This window comes from Rhineura floridana, chromosome 15, assembly GCF_030035675.1.
Source record: "Rhineura floridana isolate rRhiFlo1 chromosome 15, rRhiFlo1.hap2, whole genome shotgun sequence".
Classification (NCBI taxonomy): Eukaryota; Metazoa; Chordata; class Lepidosauria; order Squamata; family Rhineuridae; genus Rhineura; species Rhineura floridana.
The window spans coordinates 11,051,225-11,075,683 of NC_084494.1; the positions used below are offsets into that span (position 1 = coordinate 11,051,225).

Genomic DNA, 24,459 nt, shown 5'->3' on the forward strand with positions numbered 1-24,459 from the left:
ATTTTACCTGGCCCTCAGGGGTGTGGGTTTTAAGGAATCATTTTACTGCCATATATTTGTGCACTTATGTTTTTATTCTCCTTCTTATTTATCAGTGTGTGTTCACTGCAGGCGAGATTTGGCTCTGAGTCCAGCACCTTGGCCAATTAGCTACAGACTACCAGATATTTGGTTATTTTCTCTAAAGGCTCCAAGACAAGGAGTGTACCTTTGGCTTTGGAATCCTTGGCAGGTCTATTTCTGGCACTTTGGGTTTCCCCTTGGCCCAGAGTGGGTGACCAGATTTAAAAGGGTGCAGTAGTTTACCTACTTTGCAGGATTGTTGTTGGTTTACTCAGCCCTGGTAAGGAAGGCACGGGTTGTGCCTGGCCAGGATCAATTGCCCTGGGATTGGGAACTGAGTCCTGGTGAGAAATGGCAGCAGTTCATGACATATACAACCAGGCATTTCTGTGCTGGAGGGCATATTTGGCACAGTTCTCCTCTGAGTTGATTTTCCCCTTTCAAGCTATCCTATCCTGAGGAACATTGTATTTATTTGTAGGAATTTCTCTGCTGCTCAACCTATGAAACACCACAGCAGTGTGCATTTTAGGGATTTACAGAAGATAATAAAACAGGAAAGCATCTTCAACAATACATGGCTGGGTCACACACTACAGGGAAAGTCTACATGAATATGAATGATTTAATAGTCTGAACGGGGAACCCTTTCCAGCCCAAGGGCACAGACATTTTGGCGGTAAGCACCCTAGTCACCGGATCAAAGCATTTCCATTAGCCACACCCGGAGGAAGAATGGGTTTATCTGCCAATCAGTTGCAAAATCTTTAGAAGTGGATTTTAAAAAATGCACTCAAGCAACTCCCACCAGGTTTTACAGTAAAAAGGGGAGTTTGAGTAGCGTCACATGCCCCTGGTTTTAGAAGAGAAACGTGGAGACGCATTGGAACTGGCAGAACAATGTGTTTCTACCCTTTGCAGAGTTCTTGGCGATCACTCGTGACCGAGTAAGATTGTCTTCCAAAATAAAGTCTTTAATGAAGGATCCGTCTGAATCTGTATCCACCGCCGATGTACCAGTTCACGACTAGGGGCTTCTGGATTTCACAGTCCTGCCCCTGTCGTCATTCACTGATCGTCATGACGCTTTTGTTATGGAAGACACCTGTGTGTGAATTTGTTTTATGTGGGGAGATCGGCGCACCACGATCAACACACAATCTTGACAGAAAAAGGCTTTGATCCAATGGCGTGAATACCACGACGATTGGAAGTCCTTTATCTGCTGCAGCCTTCATCTGCCTTCACAGCCGTTGTAACATACACATTGTTATCTTCCGCCTGTTCTGCCGCTGAGGACTTTCTTGGATCGTTCTTTGTCTGGTTCCTCTCCCCTGACCTTACCACCATGGGTTACCCTGCTGGGAGTACATGACTCCTGACAGCATCGCTCACAGGGTTCAGTGGAACACGCAAGCCCACTCACCGCTACAAGGTGACGATCCAGCGAGTTGGCTGGTTTCTACACAGACTCCCACACCCCTCTCTCTATTTCCCCTCCAGGCAAGCAAGAAACATAACCAGAGTTCAAGGACACACTTCAGCCAGGCAAAAACAGGCTCAGTGGTGTAGCCCTTCATGGTAGCATTTGTGACTTGACCATTGGCAGTTTCCTAGAAGCCACATCAAAGCCATAGTTCTCAGATCTGGCTGCAATGGGGTAGGGCACAGGGACAACCTAAAGCAGCAGGCAGGCAAGGCTCTGTTTTCTATTAGCTAGGGGTAACTGAGAACCTTGGCAGGTAATTAACACGTTCCCCCAGCCCAAATTCATAAACAGTGAGGCAGAATTGTGTGTACATTCATTTTTAATGGCAGTCTGCATCACACCAGCAAATAAGTTTTCACAAGTATCTGTGCCAGCACAACTTCTGCTAACATTAGAACAAGCTTTGCTTGGGGTCAGATCAGGCCCCAAACTGGGGGCTCGCTACCCGATTTACTGTCTGTGACATACCAGCTTCTGCCTTTCAATGCTGACAGTTTTTAAATGTGGAAGCAAAGGTGCTAGTCATACAAATGTGGAGGACAGAGAGTAAGATGGCCTCTGCTACAGAACTGCAAGTGAAGTTTTAAGAGACGTAAAAGGTTTTATTTTTGTATTTCATTTAACAAAATTTAGATACCACTTACTCGACAGAATACCCTTAAGCAGTTTACAAAAGATATGTGTTATCCTCCAAATGAAGGCCAATATACCTGAAGACCATGTATACCCAGAACTTGTCTCTTGCTCCTAATGCCTCTGAACTGGATGATTTTCCCATTAGAAACATTTACAAGTCTGAAAGGGTTCAGCTCTATAAACCAAGATGCCTTACAATTAGCTGTTCAGGCTTTTCTTATGATGGTGGCAAAAGCCTGGCTCCATGTCTGGTTTTTAAATCCAAATGAGTTACAGAAGGCAGCAGATGCCAAAACATTATTACCTAATACATTTTAAGCTTACCTATGTTTTCTCATACATATATTTAATTTTTTAAAATTTTCTTGCAGTTGAATAAAAAAGTCAGATGGCTAGTAGTATCACAGTGGCTTCATATAAGTTGGAAGTGTGGCCACAATTCCAGCCACACCTTTGTAGAAGCGATATTGTAGAACTGATAAAGACAATCATGATCTAAGCTGGATCACTTTCCCAAAAAGGGCTCTTTAGTTGCTGGCAGGGCAGAGAGTTCTAAGAGGGGACACAATAGAGGTTTATAAAAGTAGACACAGTGTGGATAAAGTGGATGGAGAAAATCTCTCACACACCCTTCATAGTATTAGACCAGGACAGGGATAGAAGTTCTCTGTTTCTCATTTTTTCCATCTTAAATTCAGTTTTCAACATTTCTGCAGCAATTTATTTTTTTTAAAAAGTCCCCATTAAAATTCTCCAGCTTTTTAGTACAAATTTGTCCTAATAAACCCATCTCTGTAGGCACTGTTGATTAATGTACACTTTTTTGCAAGTAACTTCTCAACATACGTTGCATTTTTGTATGTTATTTTCACTCATATATTCACTTTTATGCACACTTTCCTCTCACATGCATTTTTGTAAACATTGTTTGGTTAGCAAACTGCATTGCCAAATTCAAATAAGTGTAAATTTCAAAGGATGGCTGCGTTTTGGTTCTCATGCTGTTTTGGAAAGTGCAAATTCAGTTTGAGATGTGAACTGAATCAAATTTCTCACCCATCTCTAGTCAGCGGGTCCACACCACTCACTGAAAGCACACCTAAAGCACAGGTAAAGTACATGGCTTCCCCCAAAGAATCCTGGGAACTGTGCTTTTCCCCTCACAGAGCTACACATTCCCAGCATCCTTAACAAACTACGGTTTCCATCATTCTTTGGGGAAATTCATGTGCTTAAATGTGCATTGGATGTGCTTTAAATGTATGGTGTGGACCTGGCCCTTGAGTGGGAGAACCTTTGGTCCTGCAGAAGTTGCCAAACTACAACTCCTGTCAGCCCTTGTAGGTTGGCAACATCTGAAGGGTCACTGATTCCCCACAACTGAACTAGAACTTAGCGTCATACAGTAGGGCCCTGCTTCTCGGCGTTCCGCTAATACAGCACCAGCAGGGCAATCAGCTGGAGGGGGGGCTGGAGCTCCCCGCACTCCAGCTGATTGCACCGGAGGAGGGGAAGATCAGCTGTCTTGTGCTACAGCTGATCTACTCTTCTGGCGCAATCAGACTCCCCCGCTCGAGCTGATCGTGCCAGAGGAGGGGAAGATCTGATCTTCTCCTCCTCTGGTACGATCAGCAGGTTAGGTTCCAGATCCCCACGCTACAGCTGATCGCTTTTTGGCAGCGGTCTGGAACCTAACCTGCCATATGAGTGGGGCCCTACTGTACACCAAAATTGGTAGTAGAATCAAGACTATTCAACCCAGGCTTCTCAGGTCATTCTCCCCACCCAGGTACTGGGTAAGCCTGCTCAGCTTCTGAGATCAAACAGGACCATGAACATTTGGAAAATATAATTATTATAGATTCAGGAGACACAAAAGAAAAAAATACTTCTTTACATAACAGTAATTTACCTTTATGGAATTCGCTAAAAACGGGATTAGACAAATGCCTAGAGGATAAGGCTATCAGAGGCTAATAGTCACGATGGCTATATGACTTCAAAGTAGGGACGGAATGATCTGCCTCTTTCATTTCTCCCAGTTTCTCATTTTTCTAATCTTAAACCCAGTTCTGCCTCCACATTTCTGCAAATTTTTGCAATTTTAAAAAAATTAATCCTCATGAAAATTCTTCAGCATTTTAGTGCAAACATCTCCTACCAAGCAATATAATGCATTTTTTGTAAGTTATATTCACTCATATATCCGTTTTTACACACACAGAGGAACATGTTAGAGGAACATGCCTTTTTGCAAACATTGTCTGGCTGGAGAACTGCATCGCAAAATTTGTGCACTGATCGAATTTCTCCCCCATCCAGAAGCAGTACAGCCACGAGTATCCTGCGCTGGAGAACAACAAAAGAAGGCGGCTTGTGCCTTCACGTCCTGCTTGCCAGCTTCCCAAGAGGCATCTGGTTGGTCACCAGACGTTGAACTTGATGGACTTTCAGTCTGATCCAGCAGGGCTCTTCTGATCTTCTTAGGCTGAAGCGTCCACTTGAATCTAACGCTATCTAGTTCAGGGATAGGGAACCTCAGGCCTGGGGACCAAATGCAGCCCTCCAACCCTCTCTACCTGGCCCTTGGGACTTTCCCCAGGACGCACACCCTTCTCAGCCATAACCAACAGCAGCCTAGCATTGCATTCACATTCAGCGCTTTTGCCTGGTTGAAAATGTGTCCTTTAACTCTGATAATGCCTCTTGTTTGCCTGAATGGTAGATAGAGAGGGGCAGGTGAATGTGTGTAGAAGTAGCCTACTGTACAAAGTCAAATTTACTTTTGTTGCTCCACCCACTTTTCCTCTGCCCTTGCCAGCCACTGGCATGTGGGCCCTGGAAGGTTGCTCCAAAAGGAATGCGGCCCTTGGGCTGAACAAGGTTCCCCAACCCTGGTCTTTGTTAGATTAAATATGTGTGAATGCTCACATCCCAGCACATGATTGCCAAGAGAGAGAAGCCTGGAATAAGATAAAGCTAGATGTTTCAATTTCTGCTTTCATCTGGCAATGAGAGTCAAGTTTGGTTTTTTTTACAACATTCAGGGATAACAGAGAAAAATTAATATGTCAACCATATAAGGGGTCTCAAGTTTGCAAGACAGGTTTAAACTTACTATTAAAAGCATACAAAACTCTGAATGCATTCTCCTCCAAACTGAATTATGCAAACTAAGGACATCAGGACATATTTGCAAAATGTATTCTGCTCATGGGGATGTAACCAGGAGCCACAGAGAACACAGAATATGTTCCTCCCTAACCCCAGTCAGTCTTGCTCAGCGGGTTTGCTAGGCAGATATTTTCAAGCCATAAATGCTAAAAGTTTCCTTTTTCTCCCTCTCACCTGTTAAAGCTGAGATGTTTTCAACCTCAGGATACCAGGATCTATAGGAGTTCTTTGTTTGCACGGTGCAATTGGGGATGCATAGAACACACACAGACCTGGGATAATGTTTGATACTTATTCTGTGGCTACTGCATCCTGTGGCTGCCAGTATGAACCAACGATATTCTTACTAGCAGATACACCCAAGAGGCCACTCATATAGACCTCCTCTGAGCTTGCACAAGTTTGAAGACAGTTCACAGAGCTTTTGGGTTTCGGTTGATCTTGCTGGCGCCCCTCACCCAGCCTGTCTATCTCAGCCACAAGGCAGCCCATTGGCAAGCTCCCTTACTCCTCCCTGAAATCCACAGGACGGATCATCATGGTTGTCATCTTGAGACTGTGGCTAGGGCCTTTCCAGTAGTGCCATTTCATGCCATTGTACCTGTTCATGACAGGGCTGGGTGAATAATAAATCCCATTCAAGTTGGAGGGCCCACAAGCGTCAAACCACCAGCCTGGGGGGGGGGAGGAAAAGAAAAGAATAAGGAGTGTTTGGGTATTATTTTATTTATTTATTCATTAGATCTATATCCCGCTCTTCCTCCCAGTAGGAGCCCAGGGTGACAAATAGGGTATTCTGCCTAAAAGCCCAAAACAAACTCTTCCCCAATTAATCTCCCTAAACATTTATAAATTCTGTTCTTATAATGACTCATATTAAGTAGGCTGTTTTGCAGGAGGGATTGAATCGTGTCACATCCACACCATACATTTAAAGCACATGGCTTCCATCAAAGAATCCTGGGAACTGTACTTTGTAAAGGGTGCTGGGTACTGTAGCTCTGTGAGAGGTAAACTACAGCTCCCAGGATTCTTGGGGGGAAGCTGTGTGCTTTAAATATGCTAAAATGTATGGTGTGGATGTGAACACTGGAGAATTTTGTGCAATTAGAGTGGATTGAAGTGCTCTAATGCAACAAACCCACTTTTTAAAAAATGGATATTTTTGCAGTAAGGAAGGTGACAGGAAAACACGCTAGGAAGTGTGGGGTAAGTATTGGGCGTGGTATAACACAAAATGGCTGACATGTGGGCATAGCATAATGGCTGCCAGATCTAAAAGAGCAGAAAAACAGACTAGGCCACAAAATGGTGCAGGCATGCCATTCCACCAGCCCCCCATCAATGAGAAAAAGGCAGCACTTGCTCACAGAAAGAAGCTCTTTGCACCTCTCTTCTGTTCAGAACAGAATGGAGGGAGGGTGTCCAATACTACCATCCAAAGAAATGAGAGCATGTTCAAGGGGGCATGTTCAATGTCAGAGAGCCTGAGCTAGTGCAAACAGGAACTGAGCAGGAAGAGCAAGCAGTCTCTTAAGCACTGTGGATTTTTGCAAGGAGGCACCATAGGAGGCACTGGTGAGTGCCCTGATGCCCAAGGGTTGGTGACCCCTGCTTTGGGACATATGAATTTGCCATGCAATAGGGACGTTTGAGTGGCACACACTCTCTCCCCTTTCTGCTCATTACCTCCCCCTGCCATCTGCGCACATTTGCATGCACAGCGGTCGTTGTCGATGTCCTTGGTGCTGAAGTTGGTCCCCGAGGGACTAAGGCTACTTGTGCGTCCAGCTGTGCCGCTGTATCTCCTCACGTAAAGCCTGCAGGGGCAGGAGGGCAAACATACCACTGTCAGTTACAATCCTCTGCAAATTGCCTCTCCCCTGAAATGTGAAAGAAGGTATGCTCGTTTGGCTTTGGGCGAAACAGGGACTCCCTCTGTAGTACAGAGATAACAAATGAGCAGCCTTCTTTCTTAGGGCTCTGAAGGCCCAGTCCTGTCATGCAGTTTTTGGCCCCAGCTGCACTATACATTTAAAGCAGCATTATTCCGCTTTAAACAGGCAGTATTCTTCCCAAATTTGCTCACATCTGCATTGTACAAGTTTAAGCAGTATCATACCACTTTAAATAGTCATGGCTTACCCCAAGGAATCCTGGGAACTGTAGCTTGTTAGGGTGCTGAGAGTTGTTAGGAGACCCCTATTCCTATTATAGAACTACAGTTCCCAGAGTGGTTTAACAATCAATCCTTCTTTTCAGGGAACTCTGACAATTGTAGTTCTGTAGAGGGGATAGGGGTCCGCTAACAATTCTCAGCAGCCTTAACAAACTACAGTTCCCAGCATTTTGGGGGGAAGCCATGACTGTTTAAAGTGGTATGATACTGCTTTGTATGTATAACACAGATGGGACCTTTGAAACATGTACCTTCAAAATATACATTATCCTGCAACCCAGGAAGATCTTTTGCCTACCTGATATTATGTGTTTGCTGGATTTTCATGTAGTTCTCAGCATTTCTAAATCAATATTAACAGAGCTGCATTCTTTCAGCCTCTTTCCTAGTCCTGCATTGTGGTTTTAGGGCCAAACTAGATGTGACTAGGAATGGACAAATCTATCAATTTCAATTTCTCATTTTTTCAGTCTTAATTCAGTTCTTCATGTTTCTGCATTGGTTTGCAGTTCATCAACATTTTAGTGCAAATTTCTCCTAACGTATGCATTTTTGCACACAGTTTTGAGTAGTATACACTTTCCCCTAATATATTTTTATACACATTGGGTTAGTCATCCTACTCGGAGTAAACCCATTGGAAACATTAGACATGGCTACCTTGGGTCCATTAATTTATGTGGGTCTACTACGAGTAAAACTTAGTTGGAGAGAACCCTTTATTTGATTGGAGAACTGAAACACAAAATTTGGCATCACAGCACCAAGGAAGAATATTATAAAAGGTTTTAAACATTGTTTTTTCATTTTAAAAATGGGGTCTGACAGGGCAAACATCGGGGCTAGGCCCTGCCACAGCACTTTAGCCCTTGCAGCTTTGTGGGCCTCGTGGTCATGCTAGGCCCGAAATATCAACTGACCAGCATGGTTAGAAGCCAGAACATCAGGGAGCTTGCTATCTGCCTGAGTATGGCGATAATCTTCTTTCCTCAAGAAATACGTTCCTCACCGGTAGTTATGGTCCTCTGGGCCTACTTGGAAGTGTTCATAGCAGGCATAGGCCTCATTGCTTTCCCAGTCTTGGAGTCTGACACGGAGGGAGTAGGAACTCTGTGTGGTAAGCAAGTGGATGAAATCATTGCCAAGCCAATATTCTCCAGGTGGAGACCCAAAGCCCTGCAACGGATGCACAGAAATGGCAAAGGAAAGAGGTGAGTCCTGATATAGCTCATTCTTTAAACAGAGGCTGCCACTGTCATGTCACAAATTAAGATGACATTTTTTTCAAAAAAAAATCTGTGTGAGGGGGCGAAGCACAACTCTAGGGAGGATGGTGCACCCACAACTTAGGCCCCAAATATCTAAGAGACCATCTCCTTCCGTACAGACCCTCTTGGGTGTTATCAGCAGAAAGGGCCTTCTTGGTAGTTCTGCTGCCCTCCGAAGTTTCAGAGATGGTGGCCTGGCAGAGGGCTTTCTCTGTGGCAGCCCCTAAGCTGTGGATCTCCCTCCCCACTGAGGTGCATCTGGCTCCTGCACTGTACAGTTTTTGGTGAATACTGAAGACACACCTCTTTACCCTGGCCTTTGGCACTTGAGATGTATGTTTTCAGGACCCACCCTATTCTGTGAAAGCAATGTGTGTTAATGGTTTTAATACTGTATTTTAAATTTCTGTAATCTGCCCTGGCACCTAATGGTGAAGGGCAGGCAACAACAACAACAACAATTTGCCCCACCCTGGCTACAAGGCTGATTCTCCGTGCTTGACCTTGGTGTGTTTGGACTCTGATGCATCTGCAGGTCTGCCCTCCTCCCCAAGGGTATCCCCTGGAGTTGGACAGTCTCTGCAAGCCCACACCCTCTCACCCGCAGCTATGTGCTTGCTTTTCATAGGCGAGAGGGTTGCAGCGGCAGCCAATGCCTGGATAATCAAGCAGACCTTGTTACCGTTTGTGTCAGCTCAGCAGCAACAAGGTGTCTCTGAGCTATCAATCCGGAGCTCAGCAGAAATAGAGCTGGCATGCCAGGAGGAAAGCAACAGCGGCAGGGAAAATATTCCCTTTTCCCTGCCTCAGTTTTTGCCCTTGAAGCGTTCCCCCTCTCCAAACACAGTGTAACAGGATGATTTTGCTCCATGACGTCACATAGGAGCAGTTGGGAAAGGGGTGCAGCAGGGAGACAGGAACAGGCAATTCTTCTTGGCTCTCAGGCTGGCTTGGAAAGATTATCCAAGTTTTTCAGATTGGATTCCTATTTACTCCTGTACAAAGCCCACTGAGATGAATTCATTTAGATGGTTCTGTGCATCACCAAAAAAGAGGAAATGAATCACTTAAAAAAAGGCACAGGTATGGATCAGTTAATGTGCATGTGAAGATGCAAATTTAGAAAGAATTCCTATTATTTAAATAGAAATACATCTTATTTTATTTATTATTTAATTTATATCCCACCCTTCCTCCCAGCAGGAGCCCAGGGTGGCAAACAGAAGCGCTACATCTTCTCCTAGTGGAGAACAATTCTACTATTCTATGATTATATGAAGACAGTGACTAAGTGACTTGTGTGCCTGCTCAGTCTGCTGTCCAGGTGCTTAACTGCTGGTCGGCATCACAGCTCCTGTTTCTCTCCCTTGTCATGTGGAAGGCAGGGGTGTAGTCGTCCAAGGTCATGGGGGGTTGTAAACCTGTTACTTTTTGGGAGCAGGGTCCCAGCCATGTCCCTACCAGCATGAAAAGGGAGTGTGTTAGCCACAGAGAAGAGTCCTTGTCCTTTTGTGCTGATTGGAGCCAACCAGAGTGAAAGCAGGTGAGTCAGCCACTGAGAAGACTGTTCTCACTAGCTAACCCACAGCCTCCCCCTTCATGCTGATTGGCTCCTAGGGACGTCTGTTGCAGTGGAGTGTGGACTTTCAAGAAGACAGGGAAAGCAAGGAAGACGAGGGAGAGTGGACAAGGGGGCGTGGCTGTGATGGGGCATGGCTGTGAGTATCATGAAGTAACCCTGCACTGCAGAATTTGCCACTACACAACACTGCTGGCAGATGGTCTGTCTATCATTCTTTCCTTTTTAAAGTTCAGAAGATGCTATTGTATTATCATATGATTTAAAATAGTTTAGCGTCTCATCATCGCTTTGTTTTTAGATATACCTATATCATTAATTCAGAAGTAAATGGAATAAAGAAAGAGAGTAAACAGGACAGATTAAGCTCATATCCAATCTAATTCATATATTATATTCAATTCATATAACAGATTATAATTTCAAGGATAAAGAAGGAAGAGGGAGAGGGGGGAGAGAGAGAGAATAAAACTTTAAATATATATATATGAAAAAAGAAATACATTTTTAAAAAGATGGGAACAGGGGAAAGAAAAAAATCAGCAAAAATGAAGTTAATGAAATACATGGACATAGTTACTGTAAACTAAAGTTCCAGATATTCTTAATGTTATGTTAATATAAACAGATGGTGTGAAACAAATAAAGGAAAATTTCAAAAGGAAGGAAAGAAGAAAACAGGTCCTTGAAAGTTTGGACTAAAACCCGGAATGGATTCTACTGTCCGACTGATGTGGAGCCACCTGCCACCACTGGGGACAATAGGGGCAGTTGCCATCCCTAATGGATCATAACCCCCAGATTCCCAGCTTTCATTTTTTTAAAGAGTAAGTTCCTAGCATTTGTAGAATTGGAGATATGAGGCAAAATGTACCGGCACTATTTTTTTGGTGAGAAGCTGTCCTGCTGCCCCTTTTCAGTGTTTTACTTTGCTGATTTCTCCAGCCCCCTGGAACAATTCCTGCAAACACCTATGGCAGCAGGCCCATGTCTTCAAGCATGGGCCTGCCCAAACTGCATCTAAAACTGGGTGCAGAATGGGGGGTGGCCAGTCTAAAAAGGCATGCAGGTGGAGGGCGCCAAACCTCCCCCCCCACCCCGCCTGCCATCTGGCCCTCTATAGCCTCTTCCTCTAGGTGTTCTTTTCCCAGCTGGACTGACGTCTGGTTTTGGGGGAAGGACTTGTGGAAGGGGGGCAGTGATGGGTAGGAATGGAAAAATCTTTCCATTTCAGTTTCTCTGCCTTTCTTCGTCAGTTTGCATTTTTTAAATATATATTTTTTAAAAACCACAAGCATTTCACTGCAGATTTCTCCCGACACACACATTTTTGTATGCAATTTTGCTTACTACAAACATTTTTGCAAAGCGTATTTCCCTCATATTTATATTTTCCCTAATATAATGCATTATTTTATGTTATTTTCACCAACATATGTATTTTTGTGCACACTTTACCCATTTTTGTACATGTCATTTTGTACACAAAATGCCATTTTTGAGAACGGCATCGCATATTTCAAAGGATGGCTGTGTTTTCGTTTGTGTATTGTCCTGGAAAGTGGAAATAATGGAAGTTTGCCTCCGACACTGGAGGCATTAAAGAGGCAGCTGGATAGCCATCTGTCAGGAGTGCTTTGATTTGGATTCCTGCATTGAGCAGGAGGTTGGACTAGATGGCCTTATAGGCCCCTTCAACTCTACTATTCTAAGATTCTATGAAATGTGAGCTGAATCAAATTTCTTCCCCATCCTCATTGCCCCAGTCTGATTCATCCTGCCATCCCCTCTCTGTGGCTGTTTTTACATTTGGAGGGAAAATGCGAGATTTGATCATGATATTAAATCTGGTTTTCCCTCAGAAACACTTTTACTGACTTGTGCGATACCTGAATTTCCGGCCTTGGCTCAGCCCTCTCTTTCTGGTCCTGATAAACTCTAGGCTCCCCTGTTGGCTAGCTTAGGACCAGAAGCTTAATGCCTCGGTCTTTATTCATTCCGCCATTGCTGTGTTTAGCATATAGTCAAAATCCCACCTGCCCTTATTTCTTTGTTTATCTATTCTTTAAACTAGCACTTCAGCCAAAAAGGCTCCCAGAGAGGCTTACATACAATCACTTAAAATAAGACGGTCCCTGTCTGCAGGTTTACAATCTAAAAGACACAGCACAAAAGGAAAAATGGACTGGGAGGGGAGTGGGGAAAAAGCAAAGTCAGCCGTTAATTCTTAAAAGTTAAATGGGAGTTCCTATAATGGCCAGCTCAGATGGAAACAATTTGGGGGTAGGAGGTGCCTGATGGAACTGTTCTTTTAGTGGAGCTGATGGACTGAGGCCTGCTTCCCATCTCTCACGCTGAAGCAGCCTGATCAGTGGAGGCTGCTCTATTAGGGCACACGGGGCTTTGCTCCACCAGCCTCAGCCAGCCAGCCCCCACCTGCCTGCCTTCTTACTTGTATCCAGTCCAAGCGGGTCCTCCTCCTTAGTCTCAGGGCTTATCTACATGGGAGCATTTCTTCGTTGGACATATACTGCATCTACCTTCATAATAGATTTGCATTGCCTGCAGTTCCTGCTCAATGTTAGCTGCCAATCGCTTTTTCCCATTCACACAAGTAGGCATTCCTCTGAGAAGGATTAGTCTCACTGTTTCCTTATGGCTCTGCCCTCTAATTATACATTTCTACTCCCTCTGGTTGCTAGGTGACCGAACACGCTCAGTCTGTTCTACCAGCTGCAGTAGCTTCCTTTTTTAAAAAAAACCCGGAAGTGCAAATATCTGCATTTTCCATGCCTATGGAAATCTTTGTTTGAGCAGTGTTATGCTTTTGCGCACAAGTTAGGGGAAAAAGAAAATAAAGGCACCGTTTGCAGCAACATAAAAAAGGCCAGCAGAATGGAGGAGACTAACCGGAAGTTGCTTGTCAGCCTACAGGAAACAAAATAAAAGAAGGGAGGAGGAGATAGTGGGCATGGAAAGGGAAATGATTGACACACCCACCTAAAAGCTTCAGAGCAAAGCATCTGCAAGCACTAGAGAAATAGTGGAGATCAGTTGATTAGGTTACTATGGATTTTTCAGGGGGAAAACTGCGTGATAACTTCTGTTTGCTGATAATGTCGTGTGTTGCCCTTGTAAAACTCAGCAGAAAAGAGGATGGGAGGGACAAAACTAAAGCGGCTCTGTCTCTCATTGGCTCTGTCTCTGCCTACTATTTGGGCACCCTGCCTTCTGCCCCACCAACTCCAATGGGCACCAGCCACCACTGAGCCTGATGGAATGGCTACTACCAGGTAACAGTTTGAGGGAGAGGAGGTCTGCTGGAACTGGCTTCTCCCTTGAATAATGATGCTGTCATCTTAGGTGTTCATTTTTCTTTCTACACACCCTCCCAGATGGCCTCTTCTTAGCCCACTCACAGGATGCTTTTCCTGCCTAGGCTGAAGGAGGCAGTGGGACATTTCAGATGGATCCATGCATCCTTACCTGTTTATACTCCTTCCAGGTCCGCTGGAAATCCACAGAGCCATCCTTCCGGTGCTGGATTACAGTCCAGCCACCTCCACTAATCTCCATGTCGCAAAGCACCTGGAAGGATTGCAAAACATTAGTGGAGGGGAAACTTGTCAAATGCCTAGAAATTACATCTGGTTCAGAAAGTGGCACCCAAACAGTTAACAGAGACAGAGTGCCATGATCAGTGTTATTTATTTATTTATTATTTATTATTTCAATTTATATACCGCCCTTAGCAGAATAGCTCTCAGGGCGGTGAACAAACCGTGGTGAACAAATGCCAGTGTTATAAGAGCTCCAGTGATTACCAGCTTGTTTCTGTGCTCAAATTAAGTGTAATTTAAAGCCCTAAATGGTTTAGGGCAGTGGTAGCTGGAAAAACACCTTCCCCCACCTATCTTTCAATTAAGATTTTTCTTGGAGGCCTTTTCTCAGCTACCCCTACTTTCTGTGGTTAGGTGGGTGGCTGTCAAAAAAAGAGCCTTCTAAATGGTGGTGCCCTAACTGCAGCATTCCCTCCCACGGTAGGTTTACCTGGCACCTTCCTTGCTATCTTTTAGGCATCCAGCAAAGCCTATAATGTTCTTTCAGGCTTCTAATGGCATTTGAGTGCCTTTTATGATAAATATTCCTTTGTAAGTTGTTGTAGTTATTGTCATTAAATCTGTTCCTTTTGTGCTTTGCTGCTACTTTTTATATGTTATTGTTTTAATCCTATTGGATTTATTAGCTGACTTAAAGCATTTGCAGCAGGCTCTGTCCCTAAGGCAGGAGCAGAGAACCTTTTTCAGGCCAAGGGCCACATTCCCTCCTAGGCAGCCTCCCCGTGGCAACATGCCAGTGGTGGGCGGGAGAGAGAGGCAAAAGTGGGTGGAGCAATGAACCTGAAATGTACCTTTGTACAGTAGGCTAGTTTCTATGCACTCACACACTCCTCTCTATCCTTCATCCAGGAAAGCAGTACACATCCCAGGCAGGCAAAAACTGTCAAGGAGTTTTGCAAGCAGAGCCAATGAGGGGTATGGCTAGAGAGAGCGGGTGTGGCTGTGGAAGGGGTGTGGTCTAGGGAGAGTCTGGAGGGCCAGATAGATAGGCCCGGGGGGTAGCATTTGAGGTGCCAACCCTTCTTGCTCTGCACCATCCATTCACATTCTAGAGCTGGGCAAAGACTTCACGGACTGACTTTCTCACATACGGGTTCACTGGAAGTCAGTGGTAGCTGGTGGCTCCATGTCAGTGGGGCAGTGGAATCCACTCCAGGTTTTAGTCTGAACTTTGTAGGTGCTGCCCATGATGCTGAAGCACCTTAGACAACTTCTTCAAAGTTTGGACTAAAACTGGGAGCGGATTCCATTATCCCACTAACACGGAGACACCAGCCACTGCTGACTTCCAGTGAACTTGCTTTTGGGAAAAAGGAAGGGAAAACCTAGAGAAAAGTACTGTGGGGAAGTGAGCTCCAGGAGAGGGGGAGGGATTTGCACTCCTCCCTCCTCTTGTTCTCCTTTTAACAATCAGACCGTCCCTTTTTGTTTTCTAGGGAATTCAGAGGAATGTGCAAACTATTCTTTCTAAGAGGACCTCTCTGAGCAGGCTCTGGATCATAGCCTGGAATGAGGACAATCTGTGGCTGCCAAACGAGTAGCCAAGGGTCATGCACACACCTTGGGATATCATCCACCACCCACTTGCTAGACCAGGTGTGGGGACCCTGTAGTCCTCCAGATGTTGCTGGACTACAACTCCCATTCCTGACCTTTGGCCATGCTGACTGGGGCTAATGGGAGCTGAGAGTTCAACAACATCTGGTGGGACACAGGAGTCCATCAGTAGCATGTCTAGGATAAGAAAAGGGCACTGGTGTTTGCACTCACTTTTGCAGTGGCTGTAGTGTTGGGAAACCACAGCGTGTAGACTCCACTGGCAGAGAACCCTGATTTGTATGCATCTGCACAGTCCTTGAATGTCTTCTGCTCTTCTGGGTGGGCAAGAGAAATATCTGCAAGGGTCAGACAAAGAGATGTTTTCAGCATGGCTAATTTGTGTGACATCCATTTATTTTGCATGCATGTTTGCAGGCCTAGGCTCAGTCCTTCTACAAAATGTTAAGAACCTTTAACAGAAAAAGAGCCCTGCTGGATCAGGCTAAAGGCCTGTTTGATTTAGCAGTGAAGTCTGGTGGCTCCGATGTCGGGGGGAACTGAATCCCCTTTGGGTTTTAGTCCAAACTTTCTTGAAAGTTTGGACTCAATCCCAGAGCAGATTCACTGCCCCAGTATCATTCAGCATCCTGTTCAGCATCCACTATCATTCAGCATCCTGTTCTCACAGTAGCCAACCAGATACCTTTGGAAGGCAGTTCTGCTGTAGATACTTGCCTGCACTGGATGCTTCCCAGGAATCTTAGTGCATACAAAAATATTCCACTGTGCCACACGGGCTGTGTTAGATTCAGATTTTGGAGGACCCAAAAGCACAAGACACCCTCCTGAGCAAGCCTATCTTCTCACTGCAGCAAGTCCCTGGAGCTCATGTCAATGGCACCTTGCTGAGATGTGGTCCCTGGCCAGATGCCCAGCCATACCAATCCTTGATGCCGGCCCTGAATACAGCTGCCTCCAATAGACTCCAAGGTGCATTGCATAAACAGAGAAGGCTGGCCCTGGGGAAAAGAGCTCAGGGAAAAGTGGATTCTCCTTGGGCCAGTATAGTAGGGCCCCGCTCATACAGCAGGTTACGTTCTGGACCCCCGCTGTAATGCGGATCCCATTGACTTACATTGACCCAAAATGGCGCCCGGCGGCAAAAAACCGCCGTAAAAGCAGAGCAAGCGCTGTAAAGTGGGGCCTTTCTACAATTCTCAACTGCTGTATTAGCGGAATGCTGTAAAACGAAGCGCTGTAAAGCGGGGCCCTACTGTATTAGGGATGGGGGGAAATTCAACTCAGTTCACATTTGAAGGTGAACATACTGAATTTGCACTTTTTCAAACAATACGCAAACTGAAACACAGGCGTTCTTCAAAATGTGCACTTCTGTGAATGTTGCAATGCAGTTTTCCAGACATGTAATTGTGCAAAAATGCATTATACTAAGCTGAAGTGTGCATTAAAATGCATATATTAATGAAAATAACACACAAAAATGCATTGGATTGCATTCAGCCAAGGCCTACTCAGAGGAGATGCATTGAAATTAATGAACCTAAGTTAGTTACGTCTACTGTTCATTTAAAGCAGATCCAACGCGCATTTAAAGCACTGATTCCCCCCAAAGAATCCTAGGAACTGTGGGTTCCCTCTCACAGAGCTACAAATTTCCACCAACCTTAACAAACTACAGTTTGGGGGAAAGTCATGTGCTTTAAATGTGTGTTGGGTGTACTTTAAATGTGTGGTGTGGACCTGTCCTTAGAGAACCCGAACATATCCAGCCATCCCTGGCCAGGACAGAGTTCTTCCAGAATTGCCCAGCAAGCTCCGGAGGATTTAGGTAACTGTTACTTACGGTCACACTGAGACACCAAGCCCATCAGGTTTTTCACAGTCTCTGCCAGGGAGGCCTGTTGTCTCTGGAGGGCTGTGTTGTTGACCAGGGCTGTACTCAGACGCTGTTCCAGATGCCCAACGAGGTCCATCTGCTTGGAAAACAGCCTCTGAATTTCCAGCTTCTCAGACCTGAGGCCTTGAAGCTCTTCTTCACGTTTCCCCTCCATAGCCAGGACCTTCTTCTCTAGGAAGCTAGGGAAATGAAAGGATGGTGGGAATCCTCCGCAGACAGGAAAGCAATGTTAATTTTATTGTTTCCTTTAAAACATTCGTACCCCACCTTTCTGCATAAAAAAAGGCATCTAAGCTGATGCATAAAAGCATAGAGATACAAAATACAGGAGTAGTGGTTTGGTACCAAGGTATCTGAAGTACCACTTGCTCTCATATGGACTTGACAGCTCTTTAAGAGCTTGATCAGAGATGAGGACATTCTCCAGGTGCTCTTGTCTTCTGAGGTTAGGTAGGTGGCAATTGGAGATGGGACCTTTCAGGTGGTGGCACCCTAGCTCATAGAATCATATTCACCTTGTAGGCCATCTAGTTCAACCTGCTGCTTAATGCAGGAAATCCAAAGCTAGAACATCCCCAACAGATGGCTGTCCAGCTTTTGCTTAAAAAGACTTCCAGCACGGGAGAGCCTCTGCTTCTCTAAGTAATTGGTTCCATTGGGAAACTACTCTTTATCACTAAGAAATTCCTCCTAAAGTTCAACCCTCTTGTAACTTAAGCCCAGTAGATCTAGCCCTGAATCTCTGGGCTGCAGAGGAGAACAAATCCTTGCCCTCTTCTATGTGACTGACAGCCTCCTCAGTCTTCCTGTCTCCAGCATCAACATACTCGGTCCCCTTCCTCACTGGCCTTGTTCTCCACACCAGTGACCTTCTTTCCATTTTGTTTGCATCCTGCTTAACGTGCCACTGTGCTCCAGTTGAGGTCTGACTAGTGCAGACATTCAGGGATAGTCATTTGGCATTGATTCTGTCAAGCTTTTGATGATGATGATGATGATGATGATAATAATAATAATAATAATAATAATTTGATTTATATCCTGCCCTTCCTCCCAGCAGGAGCCCAGGGCGGCAAACAGAAATGCTAAAAACACTTTAAAACATCATAAAAAGACCTTAAAATACATTAAAACAAAACAACGTTAAAAACATTTTTTTTAAAAGCTTTAAAAATGATGATTTATTTTCTGCTGCCCTTCTTCTCCTTCCCCCTCCCCCCTTTGTTTTATTCCTAGTATTATTTTATTTGTAGTTTTGTTGGCCTATATTTAATGCCATGGTTTTTCTTTTTCACTTTTGTTATTAGCTGCCTTGGAAGTTTCAAGGCTGAAAGCTGGGACAGAAATCTTTTACACTCATAAAAATAAATAAATCCCAAAATAAAACCAACAAAACAATAACATATAGCAGCAATGTTAAAATGACACAGCAGTATAAATTGCTCAGCTCCCATTCCCCTTGAAAGCCCCCACTCCACCCCAGAACAAAAAAAGTTAAGTTGTTCCTTGAAGGTGAGGAGGGAGGATACCAGACTCAGGGGGCCACCACTGACAGGCCCCATTGCTGATGGCCATCAACTTAACCTCAGAAGGTAGAACACATAGCAGAACCTCTGATGATGACACAATTGTGCAGGCTGATATTGGAGTGGGCAGTCTTTGGGGGACTTTTCCATATTTTGCTATTTTTTATTACAAGTGGGATCTGCAACAAAAAGCTGCACACAGAATGCTCCTGTTCATGATTCTAGTAAGCCAGCCATGTCCTCTTCCAGGATGCTCTGTTCCATTCCCCCCACAGCTTTTTCCACATACCACAACAGACATTCAGATTCCATACCCCCTGAGCAGTGATCAATGACCTTTTGGGGTTTTTTGCAGGGTGTCTATTTAGGGTGGTTTTCTGTTTGTCTGGAAACCGTGAGGGCCCTCTTCCCAAGCTTCCTGGTGCCTCCCTCTTGTGCATGAATGATTCCATCTTGGCTACATAAGGATCCACATTCACTTCTGAATTTGAAGGAGTTATTATTTTACTCATCTTATTTTTGGGAGACATCTGTATTGTTTTCTGCCTTGGGCATGATTCATGGAAAGATGGAATACAAATATTTATAATAAATATTCTGCTATATATTTTAGAACGTTGTTTGTCCATTTGCTGTGCATTTGGACTCCTCTTAGGCTGTCACCACGAAATGTTACTTGGTGGTTCCTGAGGTCAAGGAGTGGTGTTTGCCTATGTTTGGATACAGTTGGATGCCATTTTGAATCAAGATGGTGGACCGAATCTTTCAAAACTGAACTGATTTTAACCAGTGATTTCAAAACTGTACTGACTTGTTGGTTTCCTAGACTTCTTGAGCTATGTCAGGCATGAGGCTGCTAGGTATAAATAAAAAGGGTCCAGGGTGTTTTAAGGCTTTTAAAATACAAATTATCAATCTTGAATACAGGCATGCCAAGGTCACCAGCTTGTCAACTGTGCATGGTACAGAATTTTTAACATTTGCAGCCAAAAGGCCCATAGGTTCTTTGCAAGGTTTATTCTAAGCTAAGGTGTGCATACAAATGTGTATATAAGTGAAAACAACATATAAAATACATTATATTATGGAAAATGTAAATATTAGGGATAATTCGGGGACAAGCAAAACAACCTTGCAAGCCAAAAGATATTTTTATTAAACTTTAAAAAGCAGGGAAATTGGGCAGCTATAGTGAATGCACTAGGGGAGCAGGAGACCTGACCTCCTCTCTGAGATACTGTACTGCCCTACAAATTTGTAAAAATGCAAACACAATTTGGGTTGGTCTTTCACAGTCTAATCCACTTACTGTGTAGCCTGGAAGAATTTGGTAACATACCTCTGAGCATTTATTTAACTTTTAAACTGCAGAAGATGAAGAACTGGGCATGTTTAGCCTGGAGAAGAGAAGACTGAGGGGAGATATGACAGCACTCTTCAAGTACATGAAAGGTTGTCATACAGAGGAGGGCTGGGATCTCTTCTCGATCGTCCCAGAGTGCAGGACACGGAATAATGGGCTCAAGTTGCAGGAAGCCAGATTTCGACTGAACATCAGGAAAAACTTCCTAACTGTTAGAGCCATATGACAATGGAACCAATTACCTAGAGAGGTAGTGGGCTCTCCGACACTGGAGGCATTCAAGATGCAGCTGGACAGCCATCTGTCGGGAATGCTTTGATTTGGATTCCTGCATTGAGCAGGGGGTTGGACTTGATGGCCTTATAAGCCCCTTCCAACTCTACTATTCTATGATTCTATAAGGTCAGAGTATGGGGCAAGGTCAGTAATAGGATTACAGGTACTCTGTGAACATAGCTGATTTTTAATTAATTTCAACAAACTATGAGAACACTGACAGAAAAAAGTCCAATAGATGTCTGTTTTTTTCCTTATCTTTTTACACTTTGAACGCTTAATTCTCTCTGACTGTTTTGTGTATCACCATGAAAATTTAGAGGGTTGTTAAGCAAGCGTTTTGAGTTCAGGACTATAGGTTTTATAAGGTTTTGTTTTGAAATGAGCTTATGGGGAGCATCAGAATGACATGGGGGTATTTTCAATTTGACACTGCAAAATGCGAAAAATCCATGCTGGCTATAGTATACACTCTTGTGGCTGTATAATACGCTTTGCAAAAATTTGTGTGTATTAGGCAAAATTGCATATAAAATGTGTGTATTAGGAGAAATTCACTCTAAAATGCTGATGAATTTTCATGAGAACTTTAAAAAAATGGCAAACAGATGTGGAGAACGGAACTTAGGATCAGAAAAAAATGAAATGGACAAATTCATCCATTCCTAGTGTCCATACATACCTTCTGTCTGGGATCTTGCTTTCAGGCAGGACTCCAACAATTCTACCCTGAAAAAATTCTCAATTCCACAGTCAGCAGAGCTGGCCCAAGCCACTTCCCCACCTGAGACAACCTAGGACCCTTCTGCCGCTCCACCTCACAGTATCAGCACCTGCTACTTATTGTAGGCACTGCTGAGAAGCCACTCAAAATCTTGTGCGGTTTCCACAGTGCCGTACCAAGCAGCTGCTGGAGCGGCCACTGGAGCTCAAGTGTAAGCAGTAGCTGGCAAAGCGGGAGGCACTCATTCTGGTGGCCCAGCAGAGGCTTAGGCAGGTGGCAGGGGGGCATTGGTTGCCCCTCTCAATCTGCTGCCTGAGGCAAGCGTTTCAGTCTCTCTCTCGATAGGGTTGCCTCTGACAGCCAGATATGTACAATTTGGCAACTGGAGCAAAATGGCATAAATGTGCACGGATTCATTTAATTTGCCTTTCAGGTAGAGGCCTTATCCCAGTCTGCATCTGTGCTGGAATTGCTTTTTCGAGTTGTTTTTTAAGGAAGTTTTTAAGATGTTTTGTTTTAATATCTTTCAAGGTCTTTTGTTTTTAAGATGTTTTAAAGTGCTTTTAGTGTTTTTGTTTGCTGCCCTGGGCTCCTTCTAGGAGGAAGGGCAGGTTCTAAATTTAATACATAAATATTTAAATAAATTTATTCTTCATGACTGAAGCGTGAAGCAGGAACAGCCCTAACCTGTTTCTCTCTTGGAGTTTGCTAATGTCATGAATCTGCAACAGCAGTTGTTTCTCAAGCTTGTTGGTAGACAGGGAGTTTTCCAGTACTTGGATTTCCAGCCGTGAGCTCTGGGTGAGAACCTGGTTGGGAGGAGGGGAAGGAGAAAAAAGGCAGCTCAACAGCAAGCAGACAAGACAGGGAAAGAAGCTGAGTTGATTGATGCACACTGTTTTTTTCTACAGGAGTACTTCTTGAATAGCAATAAGAAAATAAGAAGAGCCTGCTTGATCAGGCCAGTGGCCCATCTAGTCCAGCATCCTGTTCTCACAGTGGTCACCCAGATGCCACAAGCTAATCCTGAGCACAATAGCACTCTCCCCACTGGCAATTCCTACCAATTCAGAGGCACACTGCTTCCGACAGTGGAGATGCAATAAAGCCATTGTAACTAGTAGCCCTTGATAGCCTTACCATCCATACATTTGTCTATTCCTCTTTTAAAGCCATCCAAGTTGGTGACCAGGAGCAAATTCTGTAGTTCACAATTGCCTATTCTGATATTCCGATTTGTCCATCTTGGCTTCCAGATAGAGTCCTGTTCCTCCCCAGAAGTTCTTCCTTAACTCAGTAGGTTAAATAAGATTTTGTACAAGCACGGTCAAACAGAGGAAGTGCCCAAGGCCAATGGCATTTTAGGCAAGGGCATGATTGTTGTCTCTCAAACTGATTGCTCAAAAACTATACAAAACAATACCATGTCACATGAACAAATGAATAAATGTAGGGAAAGTTCAAGCCATGCATGAAAATCAAACTACAATTCCCAGGAGGCAATGCAATGTACACACATGCATGGCATCATGTATTCACTTGTACTGACATGCGGAGCTGGGAGAGAACTCTAAGAAAATAGTGCTGGCTGGGATTGATGGAAGTTGCAGCCCAAATCTTCTGGAGGGTACCTGGTTGGCAAAGGCTAAGATAAACCTTTTTCTAAATATTCATCAAGAAACCTTGTAAATACTGAGCCTGTTCTAAATTTTATCAAGAGGCATTTGCCAATCACTATTCCCGAATTATTTCTACAGAAGACATTTGTGTCAGCTAAAATTTCGCTTCCCCACTCACAGATCTCTCTTGAAATACTCGGGTGGATTTTTTAAATTCTAATGTTACATGTTCTACAATTTGTTCCCCAGGGAAATTATTCCCAAATTAGCATCATGGGAGACAATCATATATTGAAGAAATTCTTTTTGTAAACCCTCCAAACAATTCTCAACAAAGAAGAAAAGGTCTGCATCAATTTAAAGTGCTTGGCACCTCTTTCCCACCTAGTTTCAGAGCAATCAGTGGGAATTTTCCATTTTTTCACTCATCTTATGGAATAGTCTCCTGCTGCATATCCAGCAGCCATTGACAGCACTGATATTTTGTCAGCTAGTAAAAACTTACCTATTCACTCAAGCCTTTTTGGGCCTTTGATACGTTATACACATTTTTAAATATTCCTTAGATATGGCAGATGTCATTTTTATACTCTAAGGATGTTTAATATGTTTTAGTGCACTGCCTTAAATCATTATGTTGTAGGCTGCCTTGGTAACTTCTGATTTAAAGGCCGTATCGAAAGGATTTTAATTAATAAATAAATGGATGTGTGCCTTTGGCAGACATACCTAGAGTACAGACCCATTTAATTGTCTAACAATTGCTAACGTGCCAGTGTCAGCACTGGCCAGAAATACAAGCGCTCAGGAAAATAAAGTACCACATGTGTTCTGAAGCAGAGGGGAAGGGTGCAGGGTCCTCTATTCCACTCTCCCCTCCCCAAATGGTGACCAACTTACCTGCATCTCTACATCAGTGAGCTTGCGAGTCTGCTCAGCAGTTTGGTTCAGAAGGGTGGTGCCAATTTCCAACATGGCTGCAGTGTGGTTCTGCACAGCACTGAGGTGCTCAGATGTTTCCATTCTCACATTCTCCTGGATATAATTTTCCAGCTGTTTAAAAGACACATTGAAGTGGGGAGGGGAAGCAGAGAGAGACAGAGAGCATAAAAGTTTGAATTGAGGAAGCGGAGATAAACCCCCATCACACATGCACCATGACTTCCTAGAAGAGGAAGCAGTTTAACCTCCAGGCTGCTTTCCTCTTCCCTCAAAATAAAGAGGAAAATCTAAATTCTGCATTTATTTCCTTATTTATATTCATTGTTATATATCTGTTAACCTGAGTTTAAAAGTTGAAAAATGTGGGGTTTCTGATTTGTGCTTAATGTTCTAAAGCTGCAATCCAATCCATGCCTACTCAGAAGTAAGCTCCATTAGGTTCAATGGAACTTACTCCCAGGTAAGTGTGTATCGGATTGCAGCCTCAGCTGCCTTGCCTTACATTTGTGGTTTTCACCCCAGTTCTTTCATTTGCCTGCAGCCT

The 24,459-nt window shown here is 44.0% G+C and overlaps 1 protein-coding gene across 3 annotated transcripts in view; it reads right to left on the reverse strand.

The window, feature by feature from the left end:
* Positions 1-1,179: 1,179 nt before the first annotated feature.
* The window catches only part of LOC133370584 (angiopoietin-2-like), a 41,889-nt gene continuing 18,609 nt past the window's right edge, over positions 1,180-24,459 (reverse strand). For 2 of the 3 annotated variants that reach the window (XM_061597109.1, XM_061597111.1), the window contains exons 2-9: positions 23,874-24,026; positions 22,042-22,163; positions 17,412-17,644; positions 15,779-15,903; positions 13,875-13,976; positions 8,551-8,717; positions 7,052-7,182; positions 1,180-6,036 (exon numbers count right to left, since the gene is read on the reverse strand). In XM_061597109.1, coding sequence (XP_061453093.1) covers positions 5,867-6,036; positions 7,052-7,182; positions 8,551-8,717; positions 13,875-13,976; positions 15,779-15,903; positions 17,412-17,644; positions 22,042-22,163; positions 23,874-24,026 — 1,203 coding nt within the window. In that variant the 3' untranslated portion in view covers positions 1,180-5,866. The remainder of the gene's footprint in view (positions 6,037-7,051; positions 7,183-8,550; positions 8,718-13,874; positions 13,977-15,778; positions 15,904-17,411; positions 17,645-22,041; positions 22,164-23,873; positions 24,027-24,459) is intronic. The other variant, XM_061597110.1, reaches the window with a different exon arrangement.